General features: G+C 49.0%; 4 protein-coding genes across 4 annotated transcripts; 2 read left to right on the top strand and 2 right to left on the bottom strand.

The window, feature by feature from the left end:
* Window positions 1–353: 353 nt before the first annotated feature.
* GIQ15_04355 (uncharacterized protein) lies at window positions 354–2014 on the bottom strand (the record flags this gene model as incomplete). The annotated part of the gene is made up of 2 exons (XM_033551772.1): window positions 354–1110; window positions 1176–2014. 2 exons carry the CDS (start codon window positions 2012–2014, stop codon window positions 354–356), a joined length of 1596 nt encoding a protein of 531 aa, XP_033405502.1.
* Window positions 2015–2647: 633 nt separating this feature from the next.
* GIQ15_04354 (chromosomes protein 1 structural maintenance) lies at window positions 2648–6723 on the top strand (the record flags this gene model as incomplete). The annotated part of the gene is made up of 6 exons (XM_033551771.1): window positions 2648–2678; window positions 2732–2825; window positions 2885–5849; window positions 5909–6216; window positions 6282–6648; window positions 6706–6723. 6 exons carry the CDS (start codon window positions 2648–2650, stop codon window positions 6721–6723), a joined length of 3783 nt encoding a protein of 1260 aa, XP_033405501.1.
* Window positions 6724–8533: 1810 nt separating this feature from the next.
* GIQ15_04353 (pyruvate dehydrogenase complex protein X) lies at window positions 8534–9561 on the top strand (the record flags this gene model as incomplete). The annotated part of the gene is made up of 2 exons (XM_033551770.1): window positions 8534–8612; window positions 8699–9561. The coding sequence occupies 2 exons, from the start codon at window positions 8534–8536 to the stop codon at window positions 9559–9561; spliced, it is 942 nt and encodes a 313-aa protein (XP_033405500.1).
* Window positions 9562–12218: 2657 nt separating this feature from the next.
* On the bottom strand, window positions 12219–14836 carry GIQ15_04352 (cell cycle switch protein CCS52A; the record flags this gene model as incomplete). Its single annotated transcript, XM_033551769.1, has 6 exons — window positions 12219–12980; window positions 13042–13631; window positions 13691–13818; window positions 13957–14420; window positions 14476–14783; window positions 14830–14836. 6 exons carry the CDS (start codon window positions 14834–14836, stop codon window positions 12219–12221), a joined length of 2259 nt encoding a protein of 752 aa, XP_033405499.1.
* Window positions 14837–15028: the final 192 nt, after the last annotated feature.

Raw genomic sequence — 15028 nt, 5'->3', positions numbered from 1 at the left:
ACGGACTATACGTTTCCCCGATCGCCGACGCCACTGCCAAAGAAAAAAGATCCATGGAAGGAAAAGGCGAAGACACAAGCTTTCCGGGATCGAGGCTAAGACTGGGGATAGGAATTGTAGGATGGCGCTTGTTTTACGGAAGTGGAACTCATATCATGTATACAGTAGTATTCTGCTGGTACTATTAAGATTAAATGGGGGCTGGACTAAGACGTAGCTAGTCACGATCCAACGACGCATCAAGGGGTATATATGTACATCCTAAGACTTTGCAAACATAATAGAGGCATGAGGACAAAGGAACAGGACAGAATGAAACCGTGGGCAAATTAACAACGCTAGAGGGAGGCTTCTTAAGGTCGTCTATGAGTCGTAGAGGGAGGTGCGTCATCAACCAAAGCACCCGTAGAGACAGCTTTGGCGTTCGCGTTTAAATCGAGGTTGGTGATGGCCTGGCTGGGTTCTACCTGTGTCTGCTTGGGTGCTGCCATGACCACTTCGGTGAGGGAGGCTGGTTTGAGCCCATCTTGGCTCAGGGGATCAGCGACTGCCGTCAGAGCGTCGGGGGACATCTGCCATTTGGCAACGTCTCTCTTCAGCTGCTCGAGCTCTTTCTGGAACCGCTTTCCAAACACGTCGATGTAGAATGTTGCGCCGTTGTAGATACTCCATATGAATACCACAGTTAGGAATGCGCTGCTTGCCCATTGATACCAGAACCAGAGAGGGCAGGGCACGATGGTGAGGATTGCGTATATGTATTGGATGAGCATGAAGGCCGGCTCTTGCAGGGGATCAGAGAGATGGAGTACAAATTTGCCGATCCATGTTTTGGCGTATGATCGTCGAAGCCAGGTAAAACTGGTTGGGCGGCCGGCAGCAATCTTATCTCTCTGGCGTACTGTGATAAGGAAGTGGTAGCTGAGTTGCCAGATTGCGTATGGAACGGATGCCCATATCATCATTGCTCCAAGTGTGTAGTGTTCAGGCGAACCGGGCGAGCTGAACTTGATCTGGTATACCGCTGGGAATCTGGTTTCGAGCATATCCGGGGGCGTCAAATGGACCAGGCAATGGAGGGTCACCGGAGGCATGATGTGAATGAACAAACTAAAGCCAGGGAGGGTTAGAATCAACCTCTAAAAAAAATAAGAAGAAACGATGGGATGACTTACCTGACGACTTTGTCTATGCTGTGAAAAACCATCGAGTTTCTCCACATGGCGATGGCAACAGCATTATTTCCATAGGCAAGACACCAGGTGCTGAGGAACAGTCGTTTCGAGCTCGGGAACACCCACATGCTCAGTATGGTCAGAAAGTTCACAAAGTAGCAGAGATCGGCGAGGAAGTAATGGTATCCGATCTTGCAGTATTTGTAGTATCGCTGAGGCATAAAGTAGACGAGCTGGCCTGTGAACCAGAGGTAGAAGTACGTAGGGTAGGCTCCAAGCAGGTAGCCGCTGATGAAAACGTTGAGGACACCGGCGATGAACGATATCTTCTCTATGGCGGTGACCGTGACTGTGTCGTTCCACCGGACCGTAAGTCGTTCAACAGAGTGCTTCATGCGTTTCCTGTATTTCTGCAGCTGTTCCTCAGAGGTAGGCATCCTCTTCTTGAATTCACCAACAACCCTCTGCCGTGCCTGCTGGCTGGTCGACCTGAACTTCTCCTGCTGTCGTTTAACCCTCTCCTTCTGAGCGTTGAGTGAGGTCTGCCATTTCTCCAATTTCTGCGAAATTGCCAGGTTGCCTAGCAGATCGAGGACCGTCAACCTCTCGACGGGCGTGAGCGGCTCCCAGTCTTCCTGGTAGGAGCTGCTGCTCTCTGAAGATATGCGTGACAGGGGGCTCAGTGCCAGAGGGCTTCGTCCACCTTCTGGCGTTATAACCGCAGCTTCTTCCTGAGTGACCACGATAGTCTCGCCGTCACTGGAGCCGGACCCGGTGTTCGCCAGCTGAGGTATGTTGGCCGGCTCCGATTTGCTCTTGTGTAGATCTGGGCGATCCATGATGACGGAGTCTCTCGACGGTCTGGCACAGCGAGGACAGAGTGAACGATCGAGAAGAGCTCCGAGATAATCCCCCAGCTGTAGAGGATAGGAGGCTAAGATGAAAAGGAAAAAAAAAAGAAGAGAAGCCCTGGTGCTATTATGTGCTGCCTAGCTTCTGGCCATGGGTCTTTGAGTCAGGGCTGAGCTGCGACACGGCCGGTTGCAGGGTAACCAAAAAGAAAGGTGATGGGTGAAAGCAGGACGAGGACGAGAGAACTCACGGCGCGACGAGGACGTTATATCTATGATGCAGGCTCTGTGATCCCACGCCCCATTGTCCTGCAGGTGGCAAACGGTCGGGATGGCTTGAGGGGAAGCGATGTTCTATATAAAAAAGGACATAATCCCATGAGCACCCCAAAAGGGCGGCCAGCTGCTTACCGTAATGGGACGTGCACGGCCTCGCACGCGTGGTTGGTCCGACGTCTTTCTTGCCTCTTTGGGCGATGACTAAGGGCTTATATAAGGGCTTAATAAGGTGTTAATAAGACATCACATGACTCACGCGACGCGACTTCAGAAAGCAATATCACGACCAGAGAAGGGAACGGAGAAGAGAGCAGCAACAGCTATCAACGTCAGGCCGCCGCCATGGGGAAGCTGATTCGCCTCGAGCTCTTTAGTAAGTATATATCCCCAGGTCACGGCTAAGACAGCCTGCTGACAGAAAGACAGATTTCAAGTCCTACAAGGGCCATCACACCTTGCTCTTTGGCGATGCATACTTCACCTCCATCATCGGCCCCAATGGGTCGGGGAAGTCGAACTCGTAAGCTCCTGTTCCGCTGAGCCATTGTTAGAGAATGATGGCTGCTAAGTTGTCTGTAGTATGGACGCGATCTCCTTCGTTCTTGGAATCAAGTCGTCGCATTTGCGCTCAACCCACCTTCGCGATCTAGTCTACCGTGGTCGCGTTCTCCGTACCGCAAAGATCAACGACGATGGCTCAGCTTCCAAGGACAATGCGGCAGGGGAGTCCGGAGAGCAGAATGGCGATGCTGCGGACGAACCGGCAGAGCGTAGCGACCCCAAGTCGGCCTGGGTTATGGCCGTGTACGAGGACGACGCCGGTGAGGAGCAGCAGTGGAAACGCTCCATCACGAACCAGGGTATCAGCGAATACCGCATAAACAGCCGCGTGGTCACCGCGCAAGAGTACAACGACGCACTCGAAGCCGAAAACATCTTGATCAAAGCACGCAACTTTCTTGTATTCCAGGGTGACGTGGAGTCGATCGCTTCCCAATCGCCCAAGGACCTGACACGGCTGATCGAGCAGATTTCTGGGAGCTTGGAGAGCAAGGCGGACTACGAGAGACTAAAGGCGGAACAGGAGGAGGCTTCTGAACATCTCAATTTCCAACTGAACCGCCGCCGAGGTATCAACTCAGAAATCAAACAGTACCAGGAACAGAAAAGGGAAGCGGAAACCTACGCCCGGAAAGCTGAAGAACGTGATCAAGCCATCATCACCCACATCCTCTGGAAACTCTTTCACTTCCAACGCTTAATCCTAGAGTCTAGTGCGGAAATACAGAAATATCAGGACGAATTGAAAGAGTTTAGAAGAGGCGTCGAAAAGTACGAAAAGAACCTTGAAGACGCCAAAAAGGACCACGCTCGGGTGGGCAGGGACGTTGCCAGGGCTGAAAAGGGTATCAAGTCGAAAGAAAAGGAGATTGAAGAGACTACCAATTCTCTTGTTCCCGTGGACGAGAAGATAGAAATCACAGCGAAAAAGGTGGCCAAGTATGCCGCGCGAGTAGCAGAAGTCTCCAAGGAAGCACTCGCACAGTCAAAGACCGTAAAGCAGCTCGAAAAGGACCTCAAGATCGTCGAGAAGGCACAAAGCCAGTGGGAAAATGAGTGGAAACAAACCATCGCGGTCAAGGGTATCCAATTGACTGATGCAGACCTCCAAGAATACAGCAGGCTGAAAGAAGAAGTCAGCAAGCGTTCCTCGAGCACGCAATTGGAACTGGACAACTTGAAACGCCAGAGGAAGGCTGACGCAGAAACAGTTAACAGCCTGAAAAGCAATTTCGAAAGTGCGGAATGGCAGGCGAAGAACCTGCAAACTGATATGGACCACATACTAGAGCGCAAGACAACCATCGCTGCAACTATCAAGTCTACGACCAAGGAAATAGATGTTACTAAGAAGGAGCTCAACAGCCTTACTTCGGAGCGTTTGCGTGTCGCTCAGATGCGAACGGAACTTGAGGAAAAACTCCAAGTCACCTTGAAGAAGCTGCTAGAGGCAGATGATGGTCGACAACAAAATGAAAAGGAGCAGCGCGCCAAAGAAATGATCTCAACCCTGAAACGTATCTTCCCGGGCGTCAAAGGTCGTGTTAGCGAATTATGTCAACCCAAGCAGAAGAAATACGCCGAGGCCGTCAGTACGGTGCTGGGACGTCATTTCGACGCAATTGTTGTCGATAATGAAAAGACCGCAAAAGAATGCATTCAACACCTGCGTGATCAGCGTGCTGGTCAGGCCACATTTATTCCTCTTGAGACAATCCAGGTGAAGGCATTAAATTCAAACTTAAAGGGCATGCACCGTGCGATGCGTCCGGCAATCGAGACAGTCGACTACGATAACTCTGTCTCACGCGCCATTACATATGCCTGTGGGAACGCAATAGTGTGTGATGACCTGGCGACCGCTAAATATCTATGCTACGAGAAGGGCGTAGAGGCGAAAGCAGTAACTTTGGATGGCACGGTTATCCATAAGGGTGGTTTAATGACGGGTGGTCGTGGCCCTGGACAGCGCAACTCCAAACGATGGGAGGATACGGAAGTTGCCAACCTACACAAGCTGAAGGATAAGCTGATGGCAGACCTGGCCAACCTTCCCAAGGCCCACCGCAGGGGATCCGAAGAAGAGTCTCTTCAGGGCCAACTCGCTGGCTTAGAGCAACGCCTTGCCTACTCTCGCGATGAACTGGGCGCTCTCGAGAAGAACCTGGAGAGCAAGGCGAGTGAAATAGACTTCGCCAAACGCCAGATGAAGAGTGTCCAACCAAAGTATCGCGAAAAGTCCGCTTTGCTCGAACGCCTTGATGAGTCGATAGAAGAGATTCAGAGCTCTGTGACTGAGGTCGAAGATAAGGTCTATCGCAACTTCTGTAAGCGGTTGGGTTATAAGAATATTCAGGAGTATGATGCCCAACAGGGCTCCCTCCAGCAGGAAGCTGCCGAAAAGAAGCTCCAGTTCACTACCCAAAAGACAAAGATTGAGAACCAGCTTAGCTTTGAGAAGCAGAGACTTCAGGCAACTGAAATGCGAATTGATAGCCTCAAGGCGCAGTCACAGAGGGACGAGACGATGGTCCGTGACCTGGAGGCGGAACGTGAATCAATTCAAGAAAGGCTCGATGAATTGAACGAAGAGTTGAAATCGTTGAACGATGCCCTTGAGGAACAGCAGAGTTTATTCTCTGAGTCTACTGAGCATCTCAACCAGCAACGACGAGAACTTCAGCGACGAAGTAAGGATGTGGAAGCCACCTTGAAAACTATTAACGGTCTAGAAGCCGATACCCAACGCCATTCTTCGGGCAGATACACGCTGATAAGGCGCTGTAAATTGGAAGATATCGATATACCCCTGACAGAGGATTCGGAGCCCCTGGATAAACTCCCTATCGACGAGCTCGTTCACCCAGACCCAGACGCGATGGAAGTTGATGAGGATCCCAACACAGCTAATTCACAGAGTCGTTTTGTACAGGACTTCGGTATAGAAGTGGATTTCTCCTCTTTGGGAGACTCTCTTAAGGAGGTGAGTACACTATTGTCGAGTAAAAAGTCTCATAGCAGAAGCTAACGATCTAATTACAGGAATCCGATGACAAACTTGAAGAAGAGCTTCAAGAGAGAGTTAGATCGCTTAATGGCGAACTGGACAAAATGGCACCCAACATGCGCGCCATCGAACGGCTCGAAGGTGTTGAGAATAAACTGCGAACTATTGAAAAGGACTTTGAAGATTCTCGCAAACGCGCCCGGAGAGCTAAAGATGACTTCGAAGACGTCATGCAGAAACGATCTGAGCTCTTTAACAAAGCGTTTACACATATTTCCGAACAAATCGAGCCAATCTATCGTGACCTAACCCGGACGGAGAGTTACCCTATGGGCGGTAAAGCGTATGTTTTACACTTTATATCCATCAAAGGAATGATAAATTCTAACTTAGATTTTTACAAACCAGATACCTGGATATCGAAGATTCTGAAGAGCCCTACCTTGATGGCATCAAATACCATGCTATGCCACCCCTGAAGCGATTCCGTGACATGGAGCATCTGTCCGGAGGAGAGAAGACCATGGCTGCATTAGCTCTGCTATTCGCTATCCATTCCTACCAACCATCTCCATTTTTCGTTCTAGACGAAGTAGATGCTGCCCTCGATAACACCAACGTGGCCAGAATTGCCAACTATATCCGTGACCATGCAGCTCCTGGAATGCAGTTTATCGTGATTAGTCTGAAAACTGGATTATTCCAAGTCAGCGAGGCACTTGTTGGTATTTATCGGGATCAGGCTGCAAATAGCAGTAAGGCATTGACTCTTGACGTAAGTCTTATCATTCTCCCGATGTTTTGACAGGTCACTAACATATACATTCTACAGCTACGCAAATATCGATGATCTAAGTTTGCATTTAAAAGAATACCGCCCAGGCGACTGCGAACTCCAAGTACCCTCGGGGATATCTATCACCGCATCGACAATCCCGCAGACTCGTGAGGTTGTTGCATGGGTGTCAGGCATGCTAGTTCGATTGCATTCAACTTCAACTATGTGTACCATAGTCAACCGCTGCTCGGAGACGAATGCTCTAGTAATATTTACTACGTGGTTCATGTGTTATTTGCTCTAATTTTCGTTGATGCATAGCTCTCGAATGTATATTTATAGGCGTTTTATTTATTTTTCAAATCTACGCCCTCTATTAGATAGCTTTCAAATGCGCCCCACGACTTTCTTTGCCAGATTCCCGATCTTTCCAACCACCCATCGATCAAATGACACACTAATAGATAATTATAGAACAGGTGTATAAATCTTAAGAGTACATAATTTTTTTTAATGGTATAATACATAAACGAAATATTCTAAATCGTTTTGAGCTAGACTCTAGTCCACTCACACTCCTACGATTGCCTTCTGCAGCAAGTGGAACTCGGGTGAAAATGAGCCTTGGGCATCTAGCCTCAAGGTAGTCTTCAGCCCCTTCTTCTGTAGATAGACAAAATGCTCTTGTGTGAATAGTCGCCGCGCATTCGAAAAGGCTCTGAATATAGACAGGCTTGTCTTCTGTACTGGCATCTTAAGAAATGGAGTATCATCCATATTCCGCTGCCGTACTAGTCTCTGCTGGGATTCTTTCCAGCCCTTCGTCGTGAGCTCCTCTTCCCCTACGCATACTTTCTGCGATATAGAGAGCTCTGATGGAGCAACTAGGATCTCACGCTGCTTTAGAAACGGGAGCATGCGTCTGACCTTAATTGATAGCTGAGTTTGACCGTTGGTGTTGACAGCGTTGATCTGTGATATTAAACCGAAACCACGACGGAAGAAGACAGTACCCATGACTGCTATGACGAAACAAATACCGCCAAAGAGTAGTTCTTGCCACCAGAGAATCTTCAATATCGGATCAATCGAAGAGGTATAGAAATTATATCCAGCATACATGTAGCAAAAAGACGCGGTTGTGTACGCTCCGATGATATATGACCGTTGGCTGGGTGCACGAAATAGACAGACTGGCCCGTCATGTTTGGAAACTTCCCATTCGAACCTGCGGAACTTGTTGGCTGATGGTGGTGACGGAGAAGGCTCCTTTAAGGATAGCTCTGGGACTTTCGCTTTCGCTGGAGTATTCGGGAGACGGAGTGGAGGTGGTTTACTCGTCGTATAGCATCGTAATTGACGAGTCGCCCTAGCAGCTGCTTGTTTCCAGGGACAGGAGGCTGAATTGACGCGAGGAGAATGTATTAACCGTGACAGGCTCAATTGGACATGTATTGACCGGGAGAACATGGCGAAAGCATCACTGTTTAGACGTCAGCGTGTCATACTAATAAATCAATTAAAACCGAGTGGACGGCCGCCTACCTTCGCTACTCTCATACAACACTCGACTTCTCCCACGAGTGCTTCTCTGACGTATCTTTGCTTCTTTGCGCGAGATCGAGACCGAGATGCTAACTTTGAAGCGGTTTAGTTTGAAGCTCAACAACGCCAAGAGATAATCCCTCCGCCGAGGCTCCAAAATCCCCAGGTCCAACCTCCACTCAACACTTCAGATAGCAGTGAGAAGAGACCGGTTTAACAGCACGCAGCGTCGCTTTGGCATGAGGATTGCTCTCTAGACGACTTCAATTATTGCTTCACGGCAGAAACAGGGCTCACGGCCTCTCGCCAGCGGATCATTGCTCACCAGTGTCTTGCAATGGCAAATCTTTCTCAGATCTCGGGCCTTTCCAGACGCATACCGCTTCGCCAATTGGGTCGTTATGGCTCAGTGAGATGTGAGTGCACTTGGCTATATACATTCCTATCCTACTCACTCAATGTTGCGGGGATTATGGACGTGATTGCTGATAGACTAGCCTAGGCGTGCAAACCGCATCTCAACCCAACTTGTCGTATCCGCTCTACCCATCCGTTGCCCAATTGCTGAAACAAAACAATATCCCATCCGAAGACATATCTAAGATCACAGCAACCGGGCCAAATGGCAGAATACTGAAGGGAGATGTGCTCTCCTACCTTGGTTCAATCGCTGCCAGCTACCCTGCCGACTTGGCGTCACAGCTTGCAAAAAACTCGCGTCTAGATTTAAGCAATATCAAAATCTCCACGCCCAAAGCTCCATCTCCAGCTACTCCTGCGGCCCAGGAACAACAACAGGCAAAGGAGGAGGTTAAACTGGCGCAAAAGGAGGTTGAATCTATTTTTGAGACAAAGGTTGCTGTTCCGGTGTCCTTCTCTAAGATTCTCTCTGTTCGACGGCGGATCCGCTCCTCCGTCGGTGTTGAGATCCCACTTGCCACCTTCGTTTCCCGCGCGGCCGATATTGCAAATGAAAACCTACCCGTCAAGCCAAGCCAGAAGCAGCGCTCGTCAGCTCTTTTCGACGAAATTCTAGGCCAGAGATCCTCTGCCTCTACACATGTGGCATTGTCCCGGGGCGATTACCTTCCGGAAATTGCCTCTCCTGCCGAATTCTACGCCGGTTCGGAGGAGGGTCAGCAAATGGCACAGAGACAGTCTACAGGTGATATAATAGATGTATTGACTGGTCGATCGTCACCTAGCAAGAGATCTGTGAGCAGGGTGGAAGGGTGGGAAGGGGATAAGGAAACGAGCATATTCAGCTTGACGATCCCGGAGCAGGAGGAGGCTCGTGCTATGGCATTTTTGGAGAAAATGCAAGTACTCCTGGAAGAAGAGCCGGCTCAGTTATTGGCTCTTTAGAACACTGGTTTGCTCGCGCCCTTTAACTTTGTATACTCCATTTTGTATTAAATACTTCTTTTTTCTCGTTTCAGTGCCTTCGAATGCAGCTCGCCGGGGGGTGTTGGCTTTTCTTTGATTGATTGCTTGTACCTACTTGATTTATAGTGTTATACTGCTTCGTGGCGGTGATTATTCCTTCAGTCAACCGAGGGATAAAAGTGGATTGTCCCATACGGAGTACTCAGTCAAGAACAAATCTCACCGATCTTTCTTAAGGGCGCCTGTTTGTTCTCAATAACATTAATCTCCTTATATAACACGGTCATTCTAACGGTACTTAGTCTTATACACAATATTTACCACTCTATTTACTGTGGTTGGTCAAAAGTCCGTCATTTTGGTATGATTTTGGCTTGCTCACCAGGAGCTAACTAGATGTTAATATAGCCAGTGTAGGCCGCTAAAAGGACCGTCTTCCCCAGACGCAGATTCATAGCTCAATCTTGCTTCCTCGCTCACTAAGCACTTTAATCATTGTACCTAGTTTAAGCTTTGAATGGTTATTGCGGAGAAAGCAGTTTCTTCCTTTCAGGCGTGGGATATACTCCGTACCCTTGCCCCCCTTTCAACTGGCCTCATACTTTGTTTTTTTCTAACCCACTGGCCCAGCTGCTCGGGAGGCCGCCAACACGCCTAGCTTTGTCTAATTTTGCAAATGGCAAGGAATACGATCAACTAGCACTTTATCTTTTGGCTTGATTTGCCAGCTGAGAGCACAAAGCTGCCTCGAATTTGGGATTTGGCTGCCCGAATAAGCCCCGATACGGATCATTCGGCCGTGGAATTTGCACCAACATCGAGCTTTATATCTTAACTCAATATTTGCTTGTTTACGAGTGGCTTGCGCATGCTCAAGTCAACTTAGAACAACGGATAAGGAGCATATTCGTGGCGTTCTACAATAGGAAAACTATTGAAAGCCTTATGATGTGCAAAGAGGGGATGGGATATAAATGCCTACATCTTCCCTCAGAATGATGGAGGATTTCACCAACTCTGCAGCCCTTTATATCTTTACTTGTGTATAGCCTTCAAGATGAGGTCCTTTGTCCTGGCACTCTGCAGTTTGTCTGCATTTCTCTTTACTAGCCTGGCTAATGCTGCGACTGCAATTAATGTAATTGTTCATGTTGTGTCTAAGTCAGGTACAGTGGAAGATGGCAATGTACCTGTAAGTGAATGCTGATGCTATTTAATTGCTCAACTACTCACTATCTCTAGGACTCTTTGGTGCAGCGACAAATTCAAGTTCTTAACGAACCCTTTCACCAAATTGGCTTGTCATTTAGGCTCATTGGCCTGGATAGAACTGTCCAACCCACATGGGCTACGGGGGTTGTTGACGGTTCTGCTACAGAGCAGAGCATGAAAACTGCTTTAAGAAAGGGGGAAGTTTCATACCTGAATCTTTACATTGTGCAGTCTCTACCAGATCAACGTCCAGGCGATCTTACCGGTTATGTATACAATCCTTCTCTGGAACTTTACATTTGATTTCGGTTTGACTCATGGGATATTATGTTAGATTTCTTCTTTCCCATGGGATTACCAAAGTGTCCCCTGGAAGGATGGGTGTGTTCTTGATAGCCGTTTTCTCCCTGGAGGACCCATCGCCGACTTTGACCAAGGAAAACTCCTCATTAAGTGTGTCGGACATTGGGTTGGTATGTATATTCTCGAATACTCCCTTCGTTGATCAGTATTTGAGTATACCAAAGGACTATGAGCTAATAGGGTCCCTGCTTTTAGGGCTCTTCAATACCTACGAGGGCGGATGTACGGCTCCTGGTGACTCTGTTGATGATACTCCATATGAAGCGTCTGCTGCCTCAGGCTGTCCCACAGGCCGTGACACTTGCTCCCAGCCTGGAGCTGACCCAATTCACAACTACATGGCAGGAACCAATGAGTAAGTCTTTCATCGATATTTTAGTTGCGTTTTATTCTGACACCTATCGTTCCTGTAGTGCATGCAAGACTGAGTTTACTGCTGGCCAATTCAACCGCCTCTCACAAGCAATGAGTCAGTTCCGGGGGGTGACTATTAATCCATAAAGAAATTATGATGTCAACGCTTCTTAGGATAGAGGTTGAACATAGAGCGGATGGTATGATAATAGTCTTAGAATTCCTAACCGAGTGGCTCCGATTCCAGTCCGAAGCGCCCCATCGCCATGCGCTCGCTCTGCTAGTACAAACATGATGAACATGAACGCTCGCTGAAGAAACAAAGCGAAGATGCTGCGCAATAAGTAAAACACAATCCAGAACTCGATAACTAGCCGCACTGGTGTGCCCGGTCAACCCCCCTAACCCCCCTGAACAGTTCAACAGAGAGAAAGATAGAAAATAAAACGGTAACAATGTCCATGTTCCCAACCCCCCCCCGTAAACACCATATAATCAATCCTCCCCTTTTTTTACCGATGCTGAAACGAACAGAACATTGGGCCCAAAGTCAAATGCTGATTTAAAATGTCTGAATGTTTTTGTCATGCTAGATCATTACGTGTGGGTCATAAATGTGCGAAAAATTTGTAAGCCAGGCGTGTGATGGGATACCTGGAGGTGAAGTGGTATGTGTGTGTGTGTGTGTGTTCCTGTTCGTTGCATGACTACCGAATTGTGGTATAGCTGACCAGTTTGCTCTCCCGATCCTGTTGCTTGAGACCCTTCTTATTGAATATTTTCCAAAACCGCAGCGTCTCATCACCGGCGCCGGTTACTACCGTCTGACCGTCCGGACTCATCGCAAGATAAAGTACTCGGAAGGTATGACCAGTAAGTGAGACGACCTGCTCCATCCGTGGGTATTTCCATACCACGATTTGGTTCTGGCTGTACCCATGGGTACTGACAATCTCGTCCGAGTTCTTGGACCACGCCAAATTGCAGACTTGGCTTCCTGTGTCGACTTCCTTTATTAACGAGCCTGTCGACGTGTTCCAAAACTTGATCGTCCGGTCCGCTGTACCTCCGCCAGAAGCCAGGAGGGAATGCTGGTGGGGAGACCATGCAATGGCTTTGACGGCAGCAGTGTGGTCTGTAAACCGGAACAATGGGGCTTCATTTAGTTTATCCCAAACTATTAGCTTATTGTCGTTGCCACCAGAAGCTAGTTGACCGTCATCCGTATTCCATTTAAGGCCACAGACTTCCTGTTTATGGCCAGCAAGGCGCCGAAGATACTGGTCGGGAGAGCGAACATCGCGATGAAATATAAGTCGATCACGAGAGCCAGATGTGAGAATGTGATCGTTCCATGCTAACGCCCCTACACGGAGAGTATGGCCAGTCATTGTCCGTAGTCGACGGCAATGTTCAGCATCCCAAATCTGAACAAGTCCTTTGCCAGTCCCAATCGCAAGGTGCGTGCCCTTTGAAGACGGGTTAGTATTGAACATGCTTGAAGTTTTTAGGAATATGGTAGAAACTTACTCGCTGGATCCAGTTTACACTAGTCACCGTGTCGTCTTCCAACTGACACAGTTTTGTAACATGGCCGTTTATAGAATCCCACATATAAACAGCAGACCCCAGGCCAACGCCCAAGATATTACTACTACCCCAATCCACAAGATTCAAATAGAAATCATCGGTGAGGTCGGGAGCATCTAGAACCTTGAAGGGTACTTTATTTACGTATCTTGGTTGTTTGCGGAGACTTTGAAGAATTTGCTGGCTGTCAAATCGTATGGGAGAAAGGCTATACAAGTCGGAGCGGGCGTCGAAATTAGGGCCATGCTGGCTGCGGGGAGTTCGAGACGGAGTAGGGTTTCCGGATACGTTTCTCGGGGACGTATAAGAAAGTAGGTTCTTGCTAGGCGTAGAGGGAGTAATGCTGGCGGGGGGTAGGGACATGGCAATCTTATGTGATGGAGGGGTATTAGAGTGGGCAAGATCCCGAGAGGCACTGGATCGCCCGGGAATTGGGTTGGGTGAAAGGGAGTGTATGTCGGGTTGAGGGATGGTAGAGCCAAAGAATTCGTTTCGAAGAACTCTAGAATATGTCCGGTTGGCTTCCTCCGCTGTACATGCAAGAGTAAGCAAAGTGATGACATAACCAGGTAATTGCGTGAGGACTTACTCTTCTGGGAGTGGATTTCGCCGTGAGTGGGTTTCTTCTTCGTTTTTGAGGGTGTCGAGGGACAGCCTTCCTCGTGGAGCAAGCTGAATCCAGCCTGTAGGTCTTGTCCATCACGATTGGGTATAAACCTGCAAGCATACATATTGTCAGTTTCTGCAAATTGAGGTTGACAAAGCCAAGTGATCGTTTAAATGAGGTTACAGTTATGCGCCAAAAAAGTAGCACGGACAAGGGGTATATATATATAATCGCATGTAAAGACATACCTATCACCATAGACCCTTTGTCGTTTCCGGCTCGGGCTGCTACCAGGTGTTCTTTCACGCTGGCGGCCGGCGTCTTCAAAGTCTTTGAGTGCTCGGGCAAGGGCATCTGGATTTATCGGCTCAGACCCAGGCCGGGAGCGCTGTCTGGTGGACCGGGGGTTGCTCTGGGTAGACTTCGATTTGTTGCCATGGCTTGGAGGAGGAGAGTTGGAGGCTGGCGGGGAAATGGGCTTCTTGTCCATCATGGCGGCTAGGGTATCTGCTTTGGACGAGCGTGAAGTGGCCGCACGAGTACGGCCTGCTCCCTTTGCAGTCTCAGCCATTCCTCCCCCGACGTTCCCTGGGAGGGGGCCCTTCCAATCGATAAACACCGGCGATAGCGCGAAGTACGGTGCTGCTGGGTGCCGAGCGGGTATCGAGGCATCAAACGACGGGCTCCCAGACGGCGAACAGGCGGTATCAGACTGTAATACAAATGCGACGGAAGCGCAACGAGCTTGTCCTCTGCGCGGTGGTGACCGCTTCAGTTGGCGACGAAGTAGGCGCTGTGTAGATGTCGCGACGGGAAAACCAACATCGAAAGGGGTTGCCGGGGTGTGTAAGCTGTTGGCGCCGACGGTTTTGAATTGCGATATCCGGCGAGTGTGACGAGTGAATGCGCAATGTCTTCGGTGATATGGCTGGCTGGAGGAGTGAGATATCAAAACAAGCGGCAAGGAAACGTCGATGCGCAGGGCACAGGCCGTTGTCCTGGGTCCCGTTGTTTGGCCCAAAGGGGAAGTGGGAAAACAAAAACCCGCGAAGGTCACGCAAAAAAGGCGCTAGTCCTAAACGGTAAATCAGGTGGCCGGGCAACAGTCACATGATAAGGACTTGGCATTTCCTCAGATGAGTAAGCATCTTAGTCATGCACTTAGTCAGCCGAGGGTAGACGAGGGCCAAAGGGACGAGGATCTTTAAACAACATCGCGAGGGACGGGATATATAAAGACAGCCAACGACCCGCCATCCCTGTGTTTTGAATGTCAATCGCTCTGCTGGACACCTGTGCTGCCGCTGCTGCCGTTGCTGC

Source organism: Arthroderma uncinatum (genome assembly GCF_011692745.1).
Source record: "Arthroderma uncinatum strain CBS 119779 chromosome Unknown scaffold3, whole genome shotgun sequence".
NCBI lineage: Eukaryota > Fungi > Ascomycota > Eurotiomycetes > Onygenales > Arthrodermataceae > Arthroderma > Arthroderma uncinatum.
The sequence above is the reverse complement of the archived record's forward strand: the minus strand, read 5'-3'. Positions and strand labels throughout refer to the sequence as shown.